The sequence below is a fragment of the Bubalus bubalis genome, chromosome 3 (assembly GCF_019923935.1).
Source record: "Bubalus bubalis isolate 160015118507 breed Murrah chromosome 3, NDDB_SH_1, whole genome shotgun sequence".
Classification (NCBI taxonomy): Eukaryota; Metazoa; Chordata; class Mammalia; order Artiodactyla; family Bovidae; genus Bubalus; species Bubalus bubalis.
Window position 1 is genome coordinate 54,057,194 of NC_059159.1, and position 20,132 is coordinate 54,077,325.

Here is a 20,132-nt window from a genome sequence, read left to right on the forward strand (position 1 = left end):
GGACTCAGCTGTCCTGTCCAGGAGCAGATGTGAAGTCCTGAGCCAGCCCAGGCTGTTGGAGAAGGTCCCCTTACCTGGGGAGGCCTCATCTGCCTCTGCAGGCAGATGTGTTCAGGCCGGGGATGTAGTAGCAGGGCACAAAGCCCCGGGGCAGAGCTGGCCCTGAAGATGTCCCTTGGATCGGTGGTGATACCAGGGTTGTCACACACAGTTCGAGACAAGGAGATGTGGCTCAGGGCCTCGCACTGTCTCTCAGTGAAAACACCTTTATTCTGCCCCCAGAACCTACCAGGACAGTGGAGAGACGTGGGTGAAGATTGCGGGGGATGAACAGGAGTGAGCACCTGCTGTGTGTGAGGGAGTTTAACCACAGGGCAACATTATTTCATTCAATTCTCCAAAATCCCTGCAAAATAGGTATGGTTCCCATCTTATAAAGGAAGAAACGTGTTCAGCAGTCAGATAAATTGCTTTGGTTTTAAGTGCACAGTAATTTTAAGTATCCAGGGCTGGATTTGAACCCAGGTCAATGCCAAATCCAAATGAGGAGTCAAGTCTTAAACCACAAAGTTGTTGGCAGGAAATCAGATTTATTAATAGCTTGTTATGCCTGTGTTTTCTGGGATCTTCAAGCCTGAAAGAGCCAGGCTGAGACATTTGTCTCCTGGGTTAAAGGTGCCTCCAGCTCAAGCAAGTGGCCTTTTTCCCTCTGACCAAGCCTCCTGGTCTCAGATCCTATGAACTTGGAAGCGATGAAGCTAAAAAGAATATTCTCTCATCAAGTCTTGAAATTCTAGTGCCTTTCTGCCCTGCCTCCAGGGCTGGTCCTTTTAGGGGAGGGTCACTTACCTGTCTCCATCGTGGGCTCTTCGGAACTGGTTCTCAAAAAAACAAGCCAGAAGAGGCCCCACTCGGGCCCCTGGCAAAAGAGGCTCTGTGATGGCCCCGATTCAGACGGCAGTTGTCCAGTGTCCTGTGCAGATCCAGGAACTTCCTTGCCAGACCCTCGTTGTTCAGAACCCGACTAAGCTGTGCCAGATTCTGAGGCTGAAAGGGCCTGCAGAAGCACCTCCAAGCATTGTACCCTGTAGGGCAAAGGGCAGGAGCAGTTTCATCTTCCCCCTGCGGATTCCCATTGGCATCTGCTCACCACGATTTGTCCTGATGTGTCCCAGGAGAGCTGTGTGGTCAGGCAATGTTGGGCAGAATAAAATCCCTGCTGGCAGAAGAGGCCTTGAACTTTCCAAAGACCGAACCACTGCTCTCTGGTTTTCAATTTGAGCAGACAGCTGTGTTTCATGTGTACACTGAGGAGTATGTCCTAATGTAGGAAGCTGTTGTAAACCAACACTCACCACCATGATATGATCATGGCATTAACTAGGCATAAGTAAGACAGTACCCAGAACATAAAGACTCCCAGATTTGTAGAATGACTGAATAAGTCAATGAACAAACCAAGAAATGAAGAGCATGGATAAAATTTAGCTGCTCAGGAGATGACCACCTGCTGCATGATTCCATTTATATGAAAGGTCCAGAATAGGCAAACATGTAAAGCTAGGTTAGTAATTGTCAGGGATTGGGGTGGGGATGGGGAGTGACTATTATTACTGTTTGTTTTGTGAGTGATGAAAATGTTCTGATATTACATATGATGTACAACTTTATACTAAAATCACTGAATTATATACTTTATAGGGTAAATGTATGATATATTAATGATATCAATATAATTTAAAATTAAGTTTTAAATTAAAATTTTAATTTAAATTTAATTAAAATTAAAACTAAATTAAAAATTTTAAAATTAATTAAAATTAAAATTTTAATTAAAAAATATTTTTTACCCACTCAGAAACTATCAAAGATTAGCCATATTGATTTCTCAGCCATCAGGATCCCACACCAGGACCAAATCACATGATATGATGGGACCATCAAGATAGGAGATAGCTTTGCCATGACCCAAAGAGACTCCAGCCCAACGCTGTCCACTGAACTACAACTCCCAAACACCATCCCCAAGCTGAACAAAGGAAAACCATATGATGTTTCCCATTAATAGGCACTGCTGTGTGAATATCCTCAGGCTCCTCACACTTCTGAAGTACTTTATAATCCTCATGTTATCAATGGGTATTTGCTGAGCTTGAGCATCTGTAACTTTTCCAAGGTCACCCCCACCATTCTATGGAGCTCAAAGGCCTTCCAGCTCCAAATTTGGTACTGAACTTGGGAAGGGATTAGTGGAGACTTGCAAGAGCTAGGATGAAACAGCTTAAAGGGAACAGGAACTCGCTGTGTGGTTAACTTGGGCAGCTAGCAATCTCAGATCTCCAGCAGGAGGCGCCACCACTCTGTCAGAGCACCAAAGTGGAGGGAAGGAAAGAAAGGTTCTTGAGAGTCTGCTATGTGCCTGCCTGGTCCTGTGTTAGGTGCACTAGGAATTGCCCACCCTTTACTGTATACTGCCAAAGATTAGCAGAGGCAGATGGGGCTTCAGGTTGCATTTAGACAGGAAATTAGGAGATGGGGAGAGGGAGAGAGAAGCAAGCCTCTGGCCGAAGCCTTCCGCTAACATCATTATGTCAACAGAACACACTGGGCATAGCAAACACCCTTCTCCAACAACATGAGAGACAACTCTACACACGGATATCACTGATGGTCAACACCAAAATCAGATTGATCATATTCTTTGCAGTCGAAGATGGAGAAACTCGATGCAGTCAGCAAAAACAAGATCTGGAGCAGACTGTGGCCCAGATCATGAACTCCTTCTTGCAAAATTCAGACTTAAATTGAAGAAAGTAGGGAGAACCACTAGGCCATTCAGATATGACCTAAATAAAATCCCTTATGATTGTATAGTGGAAATAATAAACAGATTCAAGGGATAAGATCTGGTAGACAGGAGTGCCTGAAGAACTATGGATGGAGGTTTGTAACATTGTACAGAAGACATGACCAAAACTATCTCACAGAAAAATTCAAGAAGGGAAAAGTTAGTTGTCTGAGGAGGCTTTACAAATAGCTGAGAAGAGAAGAGAAGTGAAAGGCAAGGGAGAAAAGGAAAGATATACCCAACTGAATGCAGAGTTCCAAAGAATAGCAAGGAGAGATAAGGAGGCCTTCTTAAATGAGCAGTGCAAAGAAATAGAGGAAAATAATAGAATGAGAAAGACTAGAGATCTCTTCAAGAAAACCGGAGATACCAAGGGAACATTTCATTCAAGGATGGGCACAATGAAGGACAGAAATGGTAAGGACCTAACAGAAGCAGGAGAGATTAAGAAGAGGCAGCAAGAATACACAGAGGAACTATACAAAAAAAGTTCTTAATGATCAGATAATCATGATGCTGTGGTCACTCACCTAAAGCCAGACATCCTGGAGTGTGAGGTTCAGTGGGCCTTAAGAAGCATTACTATGAATAAAGCTAGTGTAGGTGATGGAATTCCAGTTGAGCTATTTAAAATCCTAAAAGATGATGCTGTTAAAGTGTTACACTTAATAAGACAGCAAATTTGGAAAACTCAGCAGTGGCCACAGGATAGGAAAGAATCCCAAGAAGGGAAATGCCAAAGAATGTTCTAACTACCATACAATTGCACTCATTTCACATGCTAGTAAGGTTATACTCAAAATCCCTCGGCTTCAGCAGTATGTAAACTTAGAACATCCAGATAAACAAGTTCCATTCAGAAAAGGCAGAGGATTCAGAGACCAATTGCAATCATTCGTTGGATCACAGAGAAAGCAAGGGGTTTCTAGAAAAACATCTAATTTTGCTTCATTGACTATATTAAAGCCTTTGTGCAGATCACAACAAATTGTGGAAAATTCTTAAACAGATGGGACTACCAGACCATCTTACCTGTCTCCTGAGATATCTCTATGCAGGTCAAAATCAACAGTTAGAACTGGACATGGTTCAAAAATGGGAAAGGAGTATGACAAGGCTCTATATTGTCACTTGCTTATTTAACTTATATGCAGAGTATATCCTGCAAACTGCCAGTCTGGATGAATCACCGGCTGGAATCAAGATTGCTGGGAGAAACATCAAGAACCTCATATATGCAGATGATACCACTCCTATGGCAGAAAGTAAAGAGGAACTAAAGAGTCTCTTGATGAGGGTGAAAGAGGAGAGAGAAAAAGCTGGCTTAAAACCCAACATTCAAAAAACTAAGATCATGGCATCTGGTCCCATCACTTCATAGCAAATAGAAGGGGGAAAAGTGGAAACAGTGACAGACTTTATTTTCTTGGGCTCCAAAATCACTGCAGATGGTGACTGCAGCCATTAAATTAAAAGATGCTTTCTTCTCAGAAGGAAAGCTATGACAAACCTAGACAGCATATTAAAAAGCAGAGACATCACTTTGCCAACAAAGGTCCATTATAGTCAAGGCTATGGTTTTTCCAGTAGTCATGTATGGATGCAAGAGTTGAACCATAAGGAAGGCTGAGCACTGAAGAAATGATGCTTTGAAATTGTGGTGCTGGAGAAGACTTTTGAGAGTTCCTTGGACTGCAAGGAAATCCAACTAGTCAATTCTAAAGGAATTCAACCCTGAATATTCATTGGAAGGACTGATGCTAAAGCTGAAACCCCAATACTTTGGCCACCTGATGTGAAGAGCTGACTCACTGGAAAAGACCCTGAAGTTGGGAAAGATTGAAGGCAAAAGGAGAAGGGGAAGCAGAGGATGAGACGGTTAGATGACATCACTGACTCAATGGCCATGAATTTGAGCAAAATCTGGGAGATGATGAAGGACAGAGAAGCCGGACATGCTGCAGTCCATGGAGTTGCAATGAGTCAGACAGACTTGGTGACTGAACAACAGCAATAACACGGTGGACTGAACAGGAGGACGAAAGGAGAAATTTTGAACCTGATTTGAATTGTACTACTTCCTAGTTATGTGGGCTTGGGCCAATTACTAGGTGTCTCTGAATTTATTTCCTCATCTATAAAAATGGCTGTCACAGCTGCTTTCAAGGTCATTGGGAGGATTGGAAGAGTTAATGTCCATTAAAGATCCTAGCAAAGTGCCTAAGTTTTCTTCTTTCCTGGATAAAGTCTTCTTGTGTCCTTACCAAACAACTAAGGCAGGCTTACTTTTACTCCACTGGTTCCCTACTTCTCAGGCTCTTTGCCCTTCCCCACTCAGAGCCAAGATCCGGTTTCTATATCCCTGGGACTTCGTCCCTGGATCTTGCCAGGGTGGTGGGCAGTGGCAGCTCTTCCCTGCCTTTTAAAGCTACTGTGTGTGTGTGTGTGTGTGTGTGTGTGTGTGTGTGTGTGTGTGTTTTCCTACTTGGAAAGTCCTGATGTCCTTGTTCAGATCTTGTGTCCAACCCGTTGTGTCCCTAAAGCTAGAGACCCTGGTGAGAATGGAGAAGATGTGGCAGGACAACAAAAAGGAGGTCCCGGGGATGCTTTACTGCATCAGCCTCAGCACATCCTGTAGACAGTCCCAGTCAGAAAGGAGGTACCAGGGATCTTCCCTGACCCACCCCGCTCCCCACCACCATCACCAGCAGCCCTGCTCTGGGGCAGCCTGGGAGGAGGGGCCAGCAGCCCCCTAACCTGGAAGGCTGTGGTACCGGCTGACACAGCATATTGAGCAGCCAGGTCCAGCCTGGTCCTTTTCACTTGGTGAAACAGCTGGTCCTGGAGCTCATCACTAACCTGGAATCTTGAGGGTTCAGCTTGGCGGGGGTGGTGGCCATGAGGCCTCGGGGGATGGGGTCAATGCCACTGGGTGGCAGGGAATGTGAACAGCACAGATTGGACCAGCCTCTTGGAAGCCCCAGAGGTCATCACACGATGCTAAGCTAGCTCAGAGCTGGACAAGCCAGTCATTTGCATCAATCAGGTTTGTATCAGAAAACAGGGGCCTGGGTGGACACGTAGGAATCTGGAGCTGGCAGGGCAAGAAGTCTCCCCGCTCACACACTCCTTTGAGAAGGAGTGGAAGGCAAGCTCCTTTCAGGACCACAGCCACCTGTCTCCTCCCCTTTTAGAAATCCTCTAATCCCGGAGGGGGAGGCAGACTCGTGACTGAAGGTCTTGGTGACACCTGCTTTATTTTCACAGTCCTGGGGAGACAATCAGCAGAGGCCTGGCCTCCTGGCACTAAGCTGGGCTCCACCCCAACTCCTACCTGCCCCTGGGGAACCTGGTCACCATCATACACGATCTGCCAGCTGGCAAAGAAGGCAGAGCTGAGTGGGACTCGGGAGTTTGGTGCTGAGGCCTGGTACTGGCTGTCCAGGTGGAACATGAAGGGCTGGAGCGTGGTGTGGCTGCAGTGGAAGGCCAGGGTGAAGACACTGGCATGGTACCCCCGGGAGGGCCCCAGGGCTTTCCTGGACCTGTTCTCTCCCAGAAACAGGGGCAGAAAGTCCTGGTAGGTGAAGATCTAAAAGAAAAGATGGAGGAGGAATGTTACTTTAGTGGCTGCCCACCTACTCCATTGTCTTTGGACAGATTTTTTGCTTTTCTGAAGGGCTGCTCAGACACACTGATTCTTTCTTGGCATTTATGTTAATTGTGACAGTGTTAATTTCCCATTGTCTGATGAGGGATACTGACACCCAGAGGGGTTGGGTGACATGAACAGGGTCACAGAGCAAGTTAGTGGCAGAGTTGAGGGTACAGGTCGTAGATCAGGAACACCCCCAATCACCCAGACCTAGTTGACTTGAGGCACATCTATCTGGTTTGTGCCTTCTCATAGCTCCTAAGGGATGCTGGGGCCCAGGGCCTCCCCATGGTCCCATGGGGACCATGGCCCCCATGATCTTCTGAGCCTCCTTGTACAGCTTGTCTCCGGTCCACCGGGGATTCAGACATCTCAGCTCAGTCACCAGCCGAGTGTGCATGACTGCCAGTTTTGGGGTTTCAGTTGACCGGGTATCACCTTGAAAACCCCAAGTTCAGAGTCACCACAGTCCTTCCCAGAGAAATGTCTTTCTAGTCCCCAGACACTAAGTCTGGGGACTAGAAAGAGGCAGTGAGACTTAGTGACCTGCGCCGAATTCCTGGCCCCCACTGGACCTCCATCTCCTCAGTTGTGCTGCGAGGCTCCACTGACCCACACAACAGCCCGGAGGGGGAGGACAGCAGTGCCTAAGTCTCAGCTCCCTACGTTTCTAGAAGGGGTTTGTGTACCGTGGGCAAGCATGGGGCAGCTGCCAGTTTGGGGCAGGAAAACCTTTGCCTGATGATTCTGCTTGGCAGGATGATCAGAGCCACGGCTGGTGGGGATCCTGCGTGATTCTACAAGCCTTGCCTTTGAGACTGAGTCAACCTGTCCGGTGAGTTGCATCCCTCTGCAGGGTCTCTCCTGGGGGCTGGACTTCTTCTTAGCTTTGGGCTTGGTATCATGCTGCTCTTCCTAGGGAGCCCCAGGGAAGGAGAAAGAAGGAGAGTTGGGCAGAGCCTGTTTCTGTAGCCAGACCTTCTCCTCGAGGCCAGGAAGGAAAGTGCTGTCCTGAAGGTGGCCTTACTCATAGTCATTTGCTGTTTTTGAGCTAAGCCCTTGTGTGTGGTCTTAATCAATCTACTCTTAAGCAGAGCAAGGGGCCTGCTGCTCTTAACAGGAACAAAGAAACATACAGTCCTTAGAAAGGGGGCTGGAGCCAACTCCCTATGAAGGAGGTGGTAGTGCAGAGTGGAAAGAGCCCAGACCTGGCCACTGCACTGACTCCAGTCCCCATGTGGACTCTGCCATCGGACACTCTGCTCTGGGGTGCATTAGTTATCTTTGCTGAGCTTCTCGTCTGCAAAACGAGGGTGATGCTAATACTGCCTTTTCGGGGCTGCTATAAGGATGAGAGATGGCACATTCAAATATCTTAAATAACCAGAAGTGTTGGCTATCATGATGATAGAGAGTGGAGGATGGGGGAAAGACCCCCAGGAAATTTCGGATTATGCATCTGGAAGAAGGTACCAAATGCCAGTGTCTAGCTAGTGCAGGGATGAAACTGGCTTCTAAGGAAATTTAACCTACAGTAGAAAAATTATTAGGTGGAAGTGAAAGCTGCTTTCAGGTAATTAAAGAGGCTATAACTGTGTGAAAGAGAGAGAGCTTCTTCTCTGGGGGTTTAGAATCTCAATGAAGAGCAACAGATGGACGCTGGATCAATGAGGTGGGCTTTTGAAACCATTAGCACCACTCCAGATGGACTGTGTAGGGGATGAGGCCCTTATTGGTATAGAGAGTCAAGCAATGATCTCTGGACACACACTGGTTTTGCAAAAGAACTCCTTCCAACATACTGATTCTGGGAAACACGCACAGATCTGTGTACCTAATATTGAGGTCTGAAGCCATGTACCCCCCATGGAGTACCCTCTGGGCTTCCCCTCCTGGAACCTGGGACTGGCTCTTTCCTAGGGAGACAAGACTGTCCACCCCCGAGTCTGACATGCCAGGAAGCAAGGGATGCGTGCCGAGTGGTTCAGCGAAGAGGCAGGGTCCAATATTGTGCAGGTTGTCAATGGGCAGCAGAGCCCAGCAATTGTCCTGGAAGCGGGTGCTGAGTGTGAGAAGCCCCAGGAAGTTGGTCTGGTTGCGGAGCTACATGACGAGGGCGACCTCATTGCCATACAACGTGCTGGCGTCCACGAAGGAGGTGAGCCCATTGATCTGGTTGCAGACTTTGTTTTTTGCTTTTGTGCCAAGTGGAAGAAGGAGATGCAGTCTTGTTGACTGGTGATGCATGGGTCATTGGGCGGGGTCTGAGGTGGAAGAGGAGTCACTTACACAGGGGCCCTTCCTGAGCAAGCTCACCCCTGCAGGTCATCCCCCACGTGCTTCAGAGCCTTGCTCAAAACTCCCTTCTTAGCTGCTCTATATATAGCACAGGAGCTCAGCTCCAGCCTCCGTGACACCTACAGGAGTGGGATGAAGGCTCAGGAGGGAAAGGGCATATGTATACATATAGATGATTCAAGTTGTTTTACGGCAGAAACTAACACAACATGAAAAGCAGCTATACTCCAATTAAAAACAAAAGCAAAAACTCTCTTATTCCAGGAAATCCTCCTTGACTCATCCAGACTCAGGCTGCTCATCAGGTTATCTGAGCATCCTTAGCACTTGGTGCTGTAGAGTCATGAAAGGTTAGACGTGGATGAGGCCTTAGATCCTCGTGTTACAGACAGGGAAACTGAGGCTCAGAGAGAGGAAGGACAACTCCTCAGCGGGAGAGGGGGGAGTGTAAACTAGTTCTCTGACATGAAGGCTTGTGCTGCTTTCACTCCACTCAGCTCAGCAGACATCAGCCCCTTTCTGTGCTGGGTGCCTTGGAGATCGTGAAGGTCAAGAAAACTCCAGGCTGCAGGAAGCTGGCAGTTCACTGAACGCAGACCTGCACATAGAGTAATGTAACTCTAAATGAAGGTGGTGTTTGCTGTGTTAGATTTAAAAGTCAGAAGTGCTAGTCACTCAGTCAAGTCTGATTCTGTGATCCCATAGTCTGTAGCTCGCCAGGCTCCTCTGTCCATGGGATTCTCCAGGCAAGAATGCTGGAGTGGGTTGCCATGCCTTTTTCCAGGGGATCGTCCCGATCCAAGGATTGAGCCCAGGTCTCCTGCATTGCAGGCAGATTATTTACCATCTGAGCCAGCAGTGAAGCCAGTAATGGTATACTAGGAAGATAGGGGATGGCCCCCCAGAGAAGCCAGAGGAAGGAGCCAGCCAGGGGCCCTCACATGACACATTGCAAGAACAGTAAGGGTGAGTGAGCATGTGCGTGTGTGTGTGTGGGGTGGTTGTTCAGTGCCCAGCAGAGGCTTTGCTCCTTGGAGTCCATCTTTTCTTCCCTAGTGTCCCGCAGCATCCTTGCTTTCAGCATGAAGCAGAGCACTGTCCTCCCAACTGGACCCAGGAATTTGTGGGAACTGCAGGGGCCTTGGCCCACCCCAGAGGGAGGGAAGGACAAGTGCTAAGAGACTTTAAAGGCTTCCAAAAGCAGCAGCCTGGAGGCTTCCCCTGTTGGAATGCCACCCACAGCTCAACGCCAGTCTCAATTGCTTCCCCTTTCGTGAAACCTGCACTGAACCTTCGGGCAGGTTGCCCTACCCTCATCCTTCAAACACATACAGAACTAGGTGTATGTGTCAGACTGTGCATCTTGTTATTGTCTGAGACTCCAGCATCTCAGGCAGCTCCCTAAGGCAGGTGCTCTAGGCTTCCAGATGCCCAGCCCCAGCTCTTGGCCGGGGATGGAGCCTGGGAGACCACAGTACCTTGGTGGGGAAGCAGGAGGGCAGCTGGGCACAGGTGCTCTCACAGTCGACACCCTCAGGGAAGGCTACTCTGGTTGGGGACTAAGGGGCAAAGTCCAAGTCACAGTCAATGAACTGGCCACACTGCATGAACTTAAGGGACCAGCCGTGGTCGGAGGTCCGCCTCTCGCTGCAGAAGTGCATGATATGGTTGGAGACAGCTTGGACTTGTTGGGGAGAGCAATCAGTGTGGGGCTCTGACCCCACACATGTCAGAGCCAACCCAGGACTCAGGGGGCGACAGGTTGCCCCTGCTGGAGTTAACACAGCCTCTCCTCCTCTCCCACCCTCCCCTCCCCTTTCCTGCTTTGTCCCACTTCCTATGTGGCTGTCATTCCTACAGAGATGCTCTCCAGCCTGGCTTCTGAGGATTCCAGGAGGAAAGAAAGGGGAACAGACCAGATTGGCTGACTCAGACCCCACCAGCTTCTCCAGAGAGATAAATGATAGATTGATTTATACAGACTAGTGGATAATTAGATAATAGAACTGATTGAGAGATGTAAGGATTGGTTGCTAGGTGATGGATGATAGAGAATTGGATAGATGGAATGAGCAATGGAAGAAAAATTGATAAATAGATGATGATGGATAGATAATAGATTGTGATATTGACATATGAATAGAAAATTGATAAATTGTTAAATGAGAAATAGGTCAATACATAGAGCTACATTAAGCTGTATTGCTCTTGAAGGTACTTTGACATGAATTCTTTCAGAAAAAAACAGTACTATAATGGCTACTACTAATATCTTCCCGAGCCAGAGATCAAACTTGGGTCTCCTGCATTGCAGGTAGGTTCTTTACTGTCTAGGCCACCAGGGAAACACAAGTGCTAATATATCACATCCTATAATGATGTTTATGTCAAGGGCTTTAATAGTCATAACAGAAATCTGGAGTGGGTTTTACAGCTGTTTTACAACTGAGGAGACTGACTCAGCTGGAGTCCTTGCCCAGAATTATCCACCAGCCACGAGAGAGCGTGGTTCAAGCCCTGTCTGGCCGGCTCTGTCTGTGCTTCTGTTCTCCACATTTAGAAAAGATGAAGTATCCTCCAGCCCCTCAGTCCCGACTCACAATGGGGAGGGGCAAGCTGTTGCACGTCTTGCCAGGGTCCAGCCGAAGGGGAGAGACAGCCTGTCCTCGTTCTCGGCTGGCAGCCAGCACGCCAGGGGCTGGTTGGAGACCCCCAGCCAGGGTCTCCTCCTGCAGCAGGGGGTGGGTTGGGGTCAGTAGGGTTGGGAAGGAGCGGCGGGCGGATCCGACCCCCTCCCAGGTCAAGTGCCATTGCAGCACCCACTCGTTGTTGCATCTCCCAGTGATGCTGCGATATTGGTTACCGCACTTCTCAGCTTCTTCCTGGGGAGCGCAGTCACTGGCCTGGGACAGCAGCCGCAGCTGGGGTTCATTAGCACATCTCCGGGTGGGGTGGTGGGCAGGGTTCCAGCTTCTTCTTGAGCGGGTCTGTTCCATACCTCCCATCCCTTTCCTCTCTTCCCTCCCGACACCCCAAGGAGTGCATCCTGCACCACCACCCCCTTTCCCCGCCATCTGGCTTTCTTCCACTCCACAGTACCCGTGACACTGAAGGATCTGGATGCCTGGAGTTGTAACTTTTCTTCCAGCAGCCCCAAGGCCACATGAACGACTATCCTGGTGGCCGCTACCGGTTGTTTGAAGAAGGACAGGAGGTCCGTGGGGCTGGCCGAGCCACTGCGAAGGTGCTGCTTGATGCTGCCCAGCAGAGGAGGAAGGGGGGCTGGAGGGAGGAAGCACACCAGCCAACAGAGCCCCAGCTGAGCAGTCAAGACAAATGGACAGAGGAGGGATGGAAGGGAAGCTGTCTACCACCATGGTATTGCCCCACATGATTGGTTGTACTGAAGGCATGCTGTCCCCTCTTGGACTGGCCATAGCAACCCCAGGCCCTACCCTGTTTGCAGCTGTGGACCCAGTGCCCTGGGCCTGTCAGTGTTTGGAATGTTTGTAAACAGTGTTTGGAACATAAGTAAACCATGTCCTGTCCTGTCCTGGCTCAACTCCATGAATTCACACACCCTCTTCCACCCTGGAAAGGAGAACATGTCCCTTTCCCCACCAGATAGGATTTCCACCTTCTCTAGGTGACCATTTGAAGCTCCCAGGGTCTTGACCCCATTTATGCCAGTTAGGTGGAGTGGCTCAGGGGGTTGGGGGCCACAGGGTGGTGACTTGGAGCCTTTGGGTGGGCACTAGGTGGGCCCTGTGACTATCTCTGGTGCAAGGCCGAGAGGCCAGGAGCTGTGCTGCCCGAGAGATATGAGAATGGGTGGTCCACTGAGCTTGGGGGCCAGGGTGGGACACTCCCCTTGGTGGGCTGTTTGGGAAGCTTGGCTCCCTGTGAGGCACATATGAGCTCCTCCCTCTATATGTGGAATCCAGAACCCATTGCTGGGAATGGACCAGGCTCCTCACAGGCTCAGGGCCTGGCTATGTAACCCAGGTGGGTTAATTTTGACTCTGTACTAAATCTTTTTCTGTGATTTTAACTTTTATTTTGCCACTTTTCTTATTAGAGACATACATAATGGCCTGCCTCAGGGAGCCCTGCCCCTGCCCCCCTTTGCCTGACCCTTGGGCTAGGGTGCCTTTGTTTGGCTCACAGCCAGATAGCCTGACCCTGCCCACCTGTGAAGGACTGTGACATTCTTGGTGAGTTCTCTGTGTGGGAAATGGCTCCACTTATCTGCTGCTTACCAGCTCAGAAATTCACTTTTGGGGGGCTAGAATTGCAGATAGCTCTTGAGAAATTTGTATGCAGGTCAAGAAGCAAGAGTTAGAACTGGACATGGAACAACAGACTGGTTCCAAATAGGAAAAGGAGTTCGTCAAGGCTGTATATTGTCACCCTGTTTATTTAACTTATATGCAGAGTACATCATGAGAAACGCTGGACTGGAAGAAACACAAACTGGAATCAAGATTGCCGGGAGAAATATCAATAACCTCAGATATGCAGATGACACCACCCTTATGGCAGAAAGTGAAGAGGAACTCAAAAGCCTCTTGATGAAAGTGAAAGAGGAGAGTGAAAAAGTTGGCTTAAAGCTCAACATTCAGAAAACGAAGATCATGGCATCCGGTCGCACCACTTCATGGGAAATAGATGGGGAAACAGTGGAAACAGTGTCAGACTTTATTTTTCTGGGCTCAAAAATCACTGCAGATGGTGACTGCAGCCATGAAATTAAAAGACGCTTACTCCTTGGAAGGAAAGTTATGACCAACCTAGATAGCATATTCAAAAGCAGAGACGTTACTTTGCCAACAAAGGTTCGTCTAGTCAAGGCTATGGTTTTTCCTGTGGTCATGTATGGATGTAAGAGTTGGACTGTGAAGAAAGCTGAGCGCCGAAGAATTGATGCTTTTGAACTGTGGTGTTGGAGAAGACTCTTGAGAGTCCCTTGGACTGCAAGGAGATCCAACCAGTCCATTCTGAAGGAGATCAGCCCTGGGATTTCTTTGGAAGGAATGATGCTAAAGCTGAAACTCCAGTACTTTGGCCACCTCATGCGAAGAGTTGACTCATTGGAAAAGACTCTGATGCTGGGAGGGATTGGGGGCAGGAGGAGAAGGGGACGACAGAGGATGAGATGGCTGGATGGCATCACTGACTCCATGGACGTGAGTCTGAGTGAACTCCGGGAGTTGGTGATGGACAGGGAGGCCTAGCGTGTTACGATTCATGGGTCACAAAGAGTCGGACACGACTGAGTGACTGATCTGATCTGATGGCATTTTTGTTTATTGACATGACAGGAGATATTTCATTTCACACCACCCATGAAATGGCTATAAGGCAGTGAAACTAACACATCCCCCTGCCTGAGGTTTGCTAGTCTAGGAAATATTTGCAAGAATTAAATGGTCTTTTCACTTTGTTTCCTCACTGTCCCCCCACCCCCACCTCTGATCCATAAAAGAACCTGGCATCCAGGCGCCCACAAGCTGATTGTTTTGAGACATTAGTCTGCCATCTTCTTGGTCAGCCAGCTCTCTGAATAAAGTCATATTCCTCACCTCAACACCTCATCTCCCAGACTTATTGGCTTATCCTGCAGCAAGAAGAGCAAGCGTGACTCAGTAACAGTTGGACCTCAGGGGTTAAGGAGTCATGCGGGAGAGCTCTTCTTGGGTAAGAAAAATGAGCAAAATGAGGGTCCAAGATGGAGCCACACGAGAAAAAGATTTGTAGTGAGACTCAACAAAAACATAACTTGGGATTGTCAGGCAAGTGTATTTTCCTCGGTTCTGTCTCATCTCAACAAAAATTTGAAGCAACGGATGTTAGAGAACTCGGCGTGTCATAGCTCTAGGATGTACCGTGTTAGAGCTCTCAGGTCTCAGACAGACCGTGTTATAGCTCTTGGACAGATCAGTGTTACAGCTCAATGTTACAGCTCTATTTTATTTAGAAAATAGCAGGAAAATCCATCCCCCGCAAAGACTCAAAAAGAAGAGAGTGGGGGAGCGCACTGGCGCGTGGGAGAGGGAGAGAGAGACCCCCGGCCCTTTGGCTCCTCTTTTTATATGTTTTTTTTCTCCCCCCGGGCCTGCCCTATGTAAATTGGGCTAGCCAGGAGTGCTGTTTGTTCTACCTGTTCTCTGGTCCCTGACCTTCCTTTGTTTTATTTTTGCGGGCTTTTTCCTTCCTTATCTTTTAGCCACCACCATTCTGGACTCCTGTTTCCTATTCTAACTACCTAACAGGGTGACAGGGGATGAGGCTGCCTGGACACTAGGAATAAGGGGGATGTAGGAAGGGTCAGGAACGTCTGGGGACTGTGGCCGAGACCAGCCAGATCCCCAACTGCATTCCCTCCATCCCTCCCTGGTGACCATGGCCATATGAGGCCATGAGGGACTTGGCCCCACTGGTCCCAGCATGCTGGCCCCTCTGGGACACCTCCTGGCCCTCCACGCAGTGTCTTCTAAGGAGATGGGCTCTCCCTGGACTTACCCAGTCTGGCTCCTGCCACCTCTCCTCTCCAGAGCCCCATCTTTTCTCTTTGTTCCTCTGTCCTCTAACCACCCCTCACACACCCCTGACTTCAGCTCCAGAGACAGGTCTCCTGCCACGACGGGTCTCAACACAAAGGCCCCTTTCCCTTTGTGCCTGGTGATTCCTGCTGACCTTCCAGCCCCCACTCACTGGCCATGACTTGGGCAGCCAGGTCTTCCTGATCCTAGCTCTTACAGCTCCTTTCCTGGAGCTTAGCATCGTTGTGACTATACTTGTATTTCAGTGCTTGAATCTGATTAGGTCTGTGAGAGGCAGGCACACAGAGACGACACATGCCTCTTGTGTTGCTCACTGTAGCCTCAGCACCTAACCCACTGCCTGGCAAGTCCTGAACAGGTATTTGTGGAAGGGACACATCTGTGACCTCACCTGTCACAGCTCTCGGGTCAGGGGTGGATTTGTGCTGTATATCTATTAAGACCTGGTGACTCGGGTCAGGGGTGTTGTGGCTCCTGGGCCAGGCCAGCCCTGGGGCAGTAGATGCTGTTGCAGGCCTGGCCCTGCCAGGCTGACCCCCAGATCCTTGACCATGAGGGAGCCTTCCCATCCTGGCATCTTTCAGCTGAGACTCCCAAGAGCCTTTCTTCCTGCCCTCCTCTGGCCCTCTTGAAACCAAGAGATTCTACAACCACTTTCACAGGAACCATCTGCCAGGCTTGGTAGAACTGCTGGCCACAAGTCTGATTGGAGCTCTTTATCTGCTCAGCTCCAACGACTGCCAAGGAAACACTGTGGTGGCCAGGACTCAGGACCTAGTTCCAGGGATTCCTGGGAATGAGGCCCTTGGCTCTGTTATTATAACAGGAACACTGAGGTCTCCCGGGGGCCTAAGGGACTGTGGGTGTGGCTGCAGGCTGTGCTTGAGGCCAGGGAAGGCTGGGGTGTGCATGTGTGTGCCTGTGTATACGTGTGTGCTCTAGAGCCTAGGACTCCCCTGAGAGAGGCAGCTCTGAATGTTCTATTTTTAGTGAAACCAGGAAAAACTCACTGTGGGGCCTTGGCGAGCTGGCTTGGGAGCCCACCTTGCCACCCCAGCTGCCTGACCTCTCTGATCAGCTGGCAATATCAGCAAAGGGCAAGGATATTTATGAGGCAGGAGCGGTCCTGGTGAGCACTAGAGATGTGCAGGTCCAGGCTAGGGATGAGGGTCAACTGAGGGCCAGTGCACCTCCCTTCTCCTCCCTTCTGCCCTGACCTCACGTGAGACTTGTACCTCGCCTCCTCCATCAGTCAGGAAACTCCCAAGGGCAGGGCCTGGGGCAGGGGAGGAGGGCCCTGGGCTTTCTCACCAGGCAGACTCTGCTGTGCATGAGCAACATGAGGAGTGAGAAGGTTTGATTTCGGAGGCAGGCTGCAGTAAGCGGCAGCTTGCAGCAAGCAGCAGCGAGCAGTAGCTGGAAGCAAGGTCTTCGTTTCTGGGATTGGGAGTCCTAACCACTGGACCACAGGGACCAGCGGTGAGGGCCTGAGTCCTTCATTCTTGCCTGCCTTGTCGAGAACGAATTCAGGCAAGGAGGCAAAAGGTAAAGAGTAAAGTAAAAAGTTTGTTGGAAAGATAAGCACATGTGGAAAGATGCACAGGCGAACTCAGAGAGAGTCGCACTCTTGGGAAGTTTAAGTCCTCTTTAAGAAGCCAGTCTTCCGGGCCTGTCTTCTTTGTGGCCAGTTGTGTTGTTTTGACCCCATGACTAATTTGCCTCTGGGCCTCTCCTCTGGGTGCACACGCCCCCCTCAGTGGAGATAGATCTCACAGAAAAGGTTTATGGGTGAGGGCAGCAAGACTTATTATGGCCTGGCATCCCCTACCTTTTTGAATCCATTGAAGACTTTTGAGCAAGCACAGTGTCTTCCCTGCCCCAAGGATGGGAAATGCGGGAACTTTAATCTTTTAAAAGGATTTAGTCCCACTCTTTTCCTGCCGTAAAAGTGCCCAGTGTCCAGTTATTTACCCTATTCCTGTTGCTGGTTTTTGTATCAAGGTATAGATCTCAAAATATAGCAGGAGTCTAGTCATGAATTTGTAGTCTTGGAGCCTGTTTGTCTCTTGCTTCCGGAAATGTAAATGGGGGCCTGGAGCTCTCTTCTTCTCACTCCAGGAGATGTGAACAGGAGGCCCGTTGTAAACACCACGCCTGGAGCCCATTTGTCTTATACCTCAGGTTCTGTGGGGCATAAGAGCCGGAAGGCACTGCCACTGGTGGGGTAACAGGCCCGGAGGTGGGGTTCCAGTAACAGGGACTGCAGCTGGTTCGGGGTGATCCATTGTTCTTGCTGTCCGCCAGCCCATTCTCTGTAAGTTCTCACTGAGTTCTCGCAACACCACTGCGAGGCAGGTTTGGCCGCCTGAGACCTTGGCTTTATTGTTGGGGGAAAGAGTGGGAACAATCTTGGAGCCAGGAAGGGCTCTCCACCAGTGTCTGACTCTCCCAGCCTTCCTGCTCCCCCTGGCTCCCAAGGGTGTGGGTGAGACCTGATGAGATAGCCTCCTCACACAGGCTGGGAGGGGGCCTCAGGCTTGAGAAGGTCCCCCCAAGAGGGCCTGGAGGGGGCGCTGGCAGGCCGCCCTGGCTGCTCCCATTCCCATCCGCACCCCCACCTCTAGGGTGGCCACTGCACGTGGGATGAAAGCCAGTCTGGGGCAGAGCGGGCAGGGGAGGTGTCCCGGAGCCTGAGAGTGTTGGCTGCACAGCTGCTACCAGAAAGGGCCTGAGGCATCCATTTTTGCCTCCTGGCATCTCAATACTTCCGGAAAGAATGAATGCCTGAAAGCTGTAGGAATTTAGACACCCCATTGAATGCAATAGTCTCTGCCTGGGGCACTTATAATTTAGAAGGCTCAAAAATGCAAACAATGGCTTGAAAGACTGTAGACGTTTTATCCCTGCCTGCCCTGCCCCACCCTAGTCACAGACTCCTCAGCTTCTAGTGTGGTTATGAGCTTGGGGATCGGTGGTCCCAGTGTCTTGGCAGCACCGGAGGTGGCAGGTGTCAGCATCCAATGTCAAGGGCAGACAATCCGCTAGCCAGAGCCCTTTGTGCTAAGTGAGGGCTGCTCTCTCTCTCCCCTCTTCCCATCCTACACCCCTAATTCAGTCTTCTGAGATGGTCATGGGGAGAAATGAGACCCTTCTCTGCTCTTCCCCGTCCCTGGAGGGCACAAGTCTCATGAATGCAACATGACTCGACATCAGAGTGGGCTGCCCTGGGTCTGCCACTTGTACTGGGCTCTGGGCTAGGGCAGCTCTTCACTTCCTTTGTGTCCATCTGGGCAGTGATGATGGAATCAGGCCTCACATCCAGCGTGGACACAGGATTATCCCAGAAGAGATGGAGCCAGGTGCTCCCCCGACGCTTCTCCCAATTACTGAAGGCTGATTGGGCTGATGTATACCGTCTTCCAGGACTAATGAGGGGTTTACAGTACTATTTATTTATGTTTTTGACCAAAATTTATGGAGAGTCTTCACAATCCAGGGCCTGCGCTGGTGGTAGGGTTATAGTAGTGAACAAAAACAGCCATCTAACAAAGGAGAACCGTGAAACAAACATGCCCTTGCAGGTCTGAGGAAGGAAAAAGCTCTAGGTAAATCCATATAAACGCAAAAGGGTCCTCCTACCCTTCAGTGTTAGGTGATTTGCCCAAGACGACAGAGGATGAGACGGTTGGATGGCATCACTGACTCGATGGACATGAGCTTGAGCAAGCTCCAGGAGTTGGTGACGGACAGGGAGGCCTGGCGTGCTTCAGTCCATGGAATCGCAAAGAGTCGGGCACGACTGGGTGACTGAAATGAACAGCTGATTAGTGTAGGAACTTGAGTTTGAATCCAAGTCAAGTTCTTAATCCACTCCACCAGGTTTGACCCTGTCACCATCCTCTGCCCATAAACCAATATGGCCTATTTAAAATATAAATTTTATAGTGCCACCACCCCTTTCTACACACAAACCCTCCTAATACTTTCATTGCAGTTAGAATAAAATTCAAACTCTTTCATGATCTGGTTCCTATCCAATCAGTGGTAATTTAAAGGTATGCCCACAAATTCTTTGACGTTCCTCATTCAAAAAAGGGAGTCTAATTTGATTGTTCACTTCTGTCTAATAGAATGTATTGGAAGTGATGCTGTGTGATTTCTAGGTTAGGTGTAAAAAGAATTGAGCTCCCACCTGGCTCTCTCTCTCTTGGGACACTTGTCCTTTGGAAGCTACCATGCTGTGATGGTAGCCCCAGGCCACATGAAGAGAGGTCAGTAGCCTCACCTATGCATCCATCCAACACCAACCTCAACTGCTAGACAATGTGAGAGAATGAAACTGCAAGCCATTCCGTCCCTGGTCTTGTGTCTTCCAGTTGAGCTTCCAGACTTGCAGAAGCAGAGATGAGCTGTCTCCACCATGTCCTGTCAGAATTCCTGGCCCACAGATGCTATGAGAGATAAAACACGATTACTTTGTTTTTAGCTGCAGTGGTAGATAAATAACACAACACCTCAGACTTTGCCTCCTCCCAAGAGCCTCTTTGTTCATCACACTCCAGTTATGCTGACCTCTTCCTTTCTCCTTTGGGCACCAAGTTCATTCTTACCTCAGGACCTTTGCATTTGCTGTTTCTGGAATACGTGCCCATCACATGGACCTTTGTCTGACTGTCTCCTTCTCATTGTCCAGGTCTTTGCTCAAATATCCCCTCCTCAGAGAGTGCTTCCCTGACTACATTTTATAATGCTGCCCATCCCACCAGCC

The 20,132-nt window shown here is 49.5% G+C and overlaps 1 protein-coding gene across 1 annotated transcript; it reads right to left on the reverse strand.

Moving 5' to 3' along the window:
• Positions 1-85: 85 nt before the first annotated feature.
• On the reverse strand, positions 86-19,601 carry LOC102415222 (eosinophil peroxidase). Its single transcript, XM_025279122.1, is given in 17 exon segments — positions 86-155; positions 157-285; positions 850-951; positions 953-1,085; positions 5,606-5,629; positions 5,632-5,703; positions 5,706-5,780; positions 6,209-6,442; positions 6,804-6,941; positions 8,455-8,488; positions 8,490-8,704; positions 8,707-8,767; positions 10,280-10,487; positions 11,402-11,530; positions 11,625-11,741; positions 11,891-12,168; positions 19,557-19,601. Coding segments are annotated over 17 exon segments (2,064 nt in total).
• Positions 19,602-20,132: the final 531 nt, after the last annotated feature.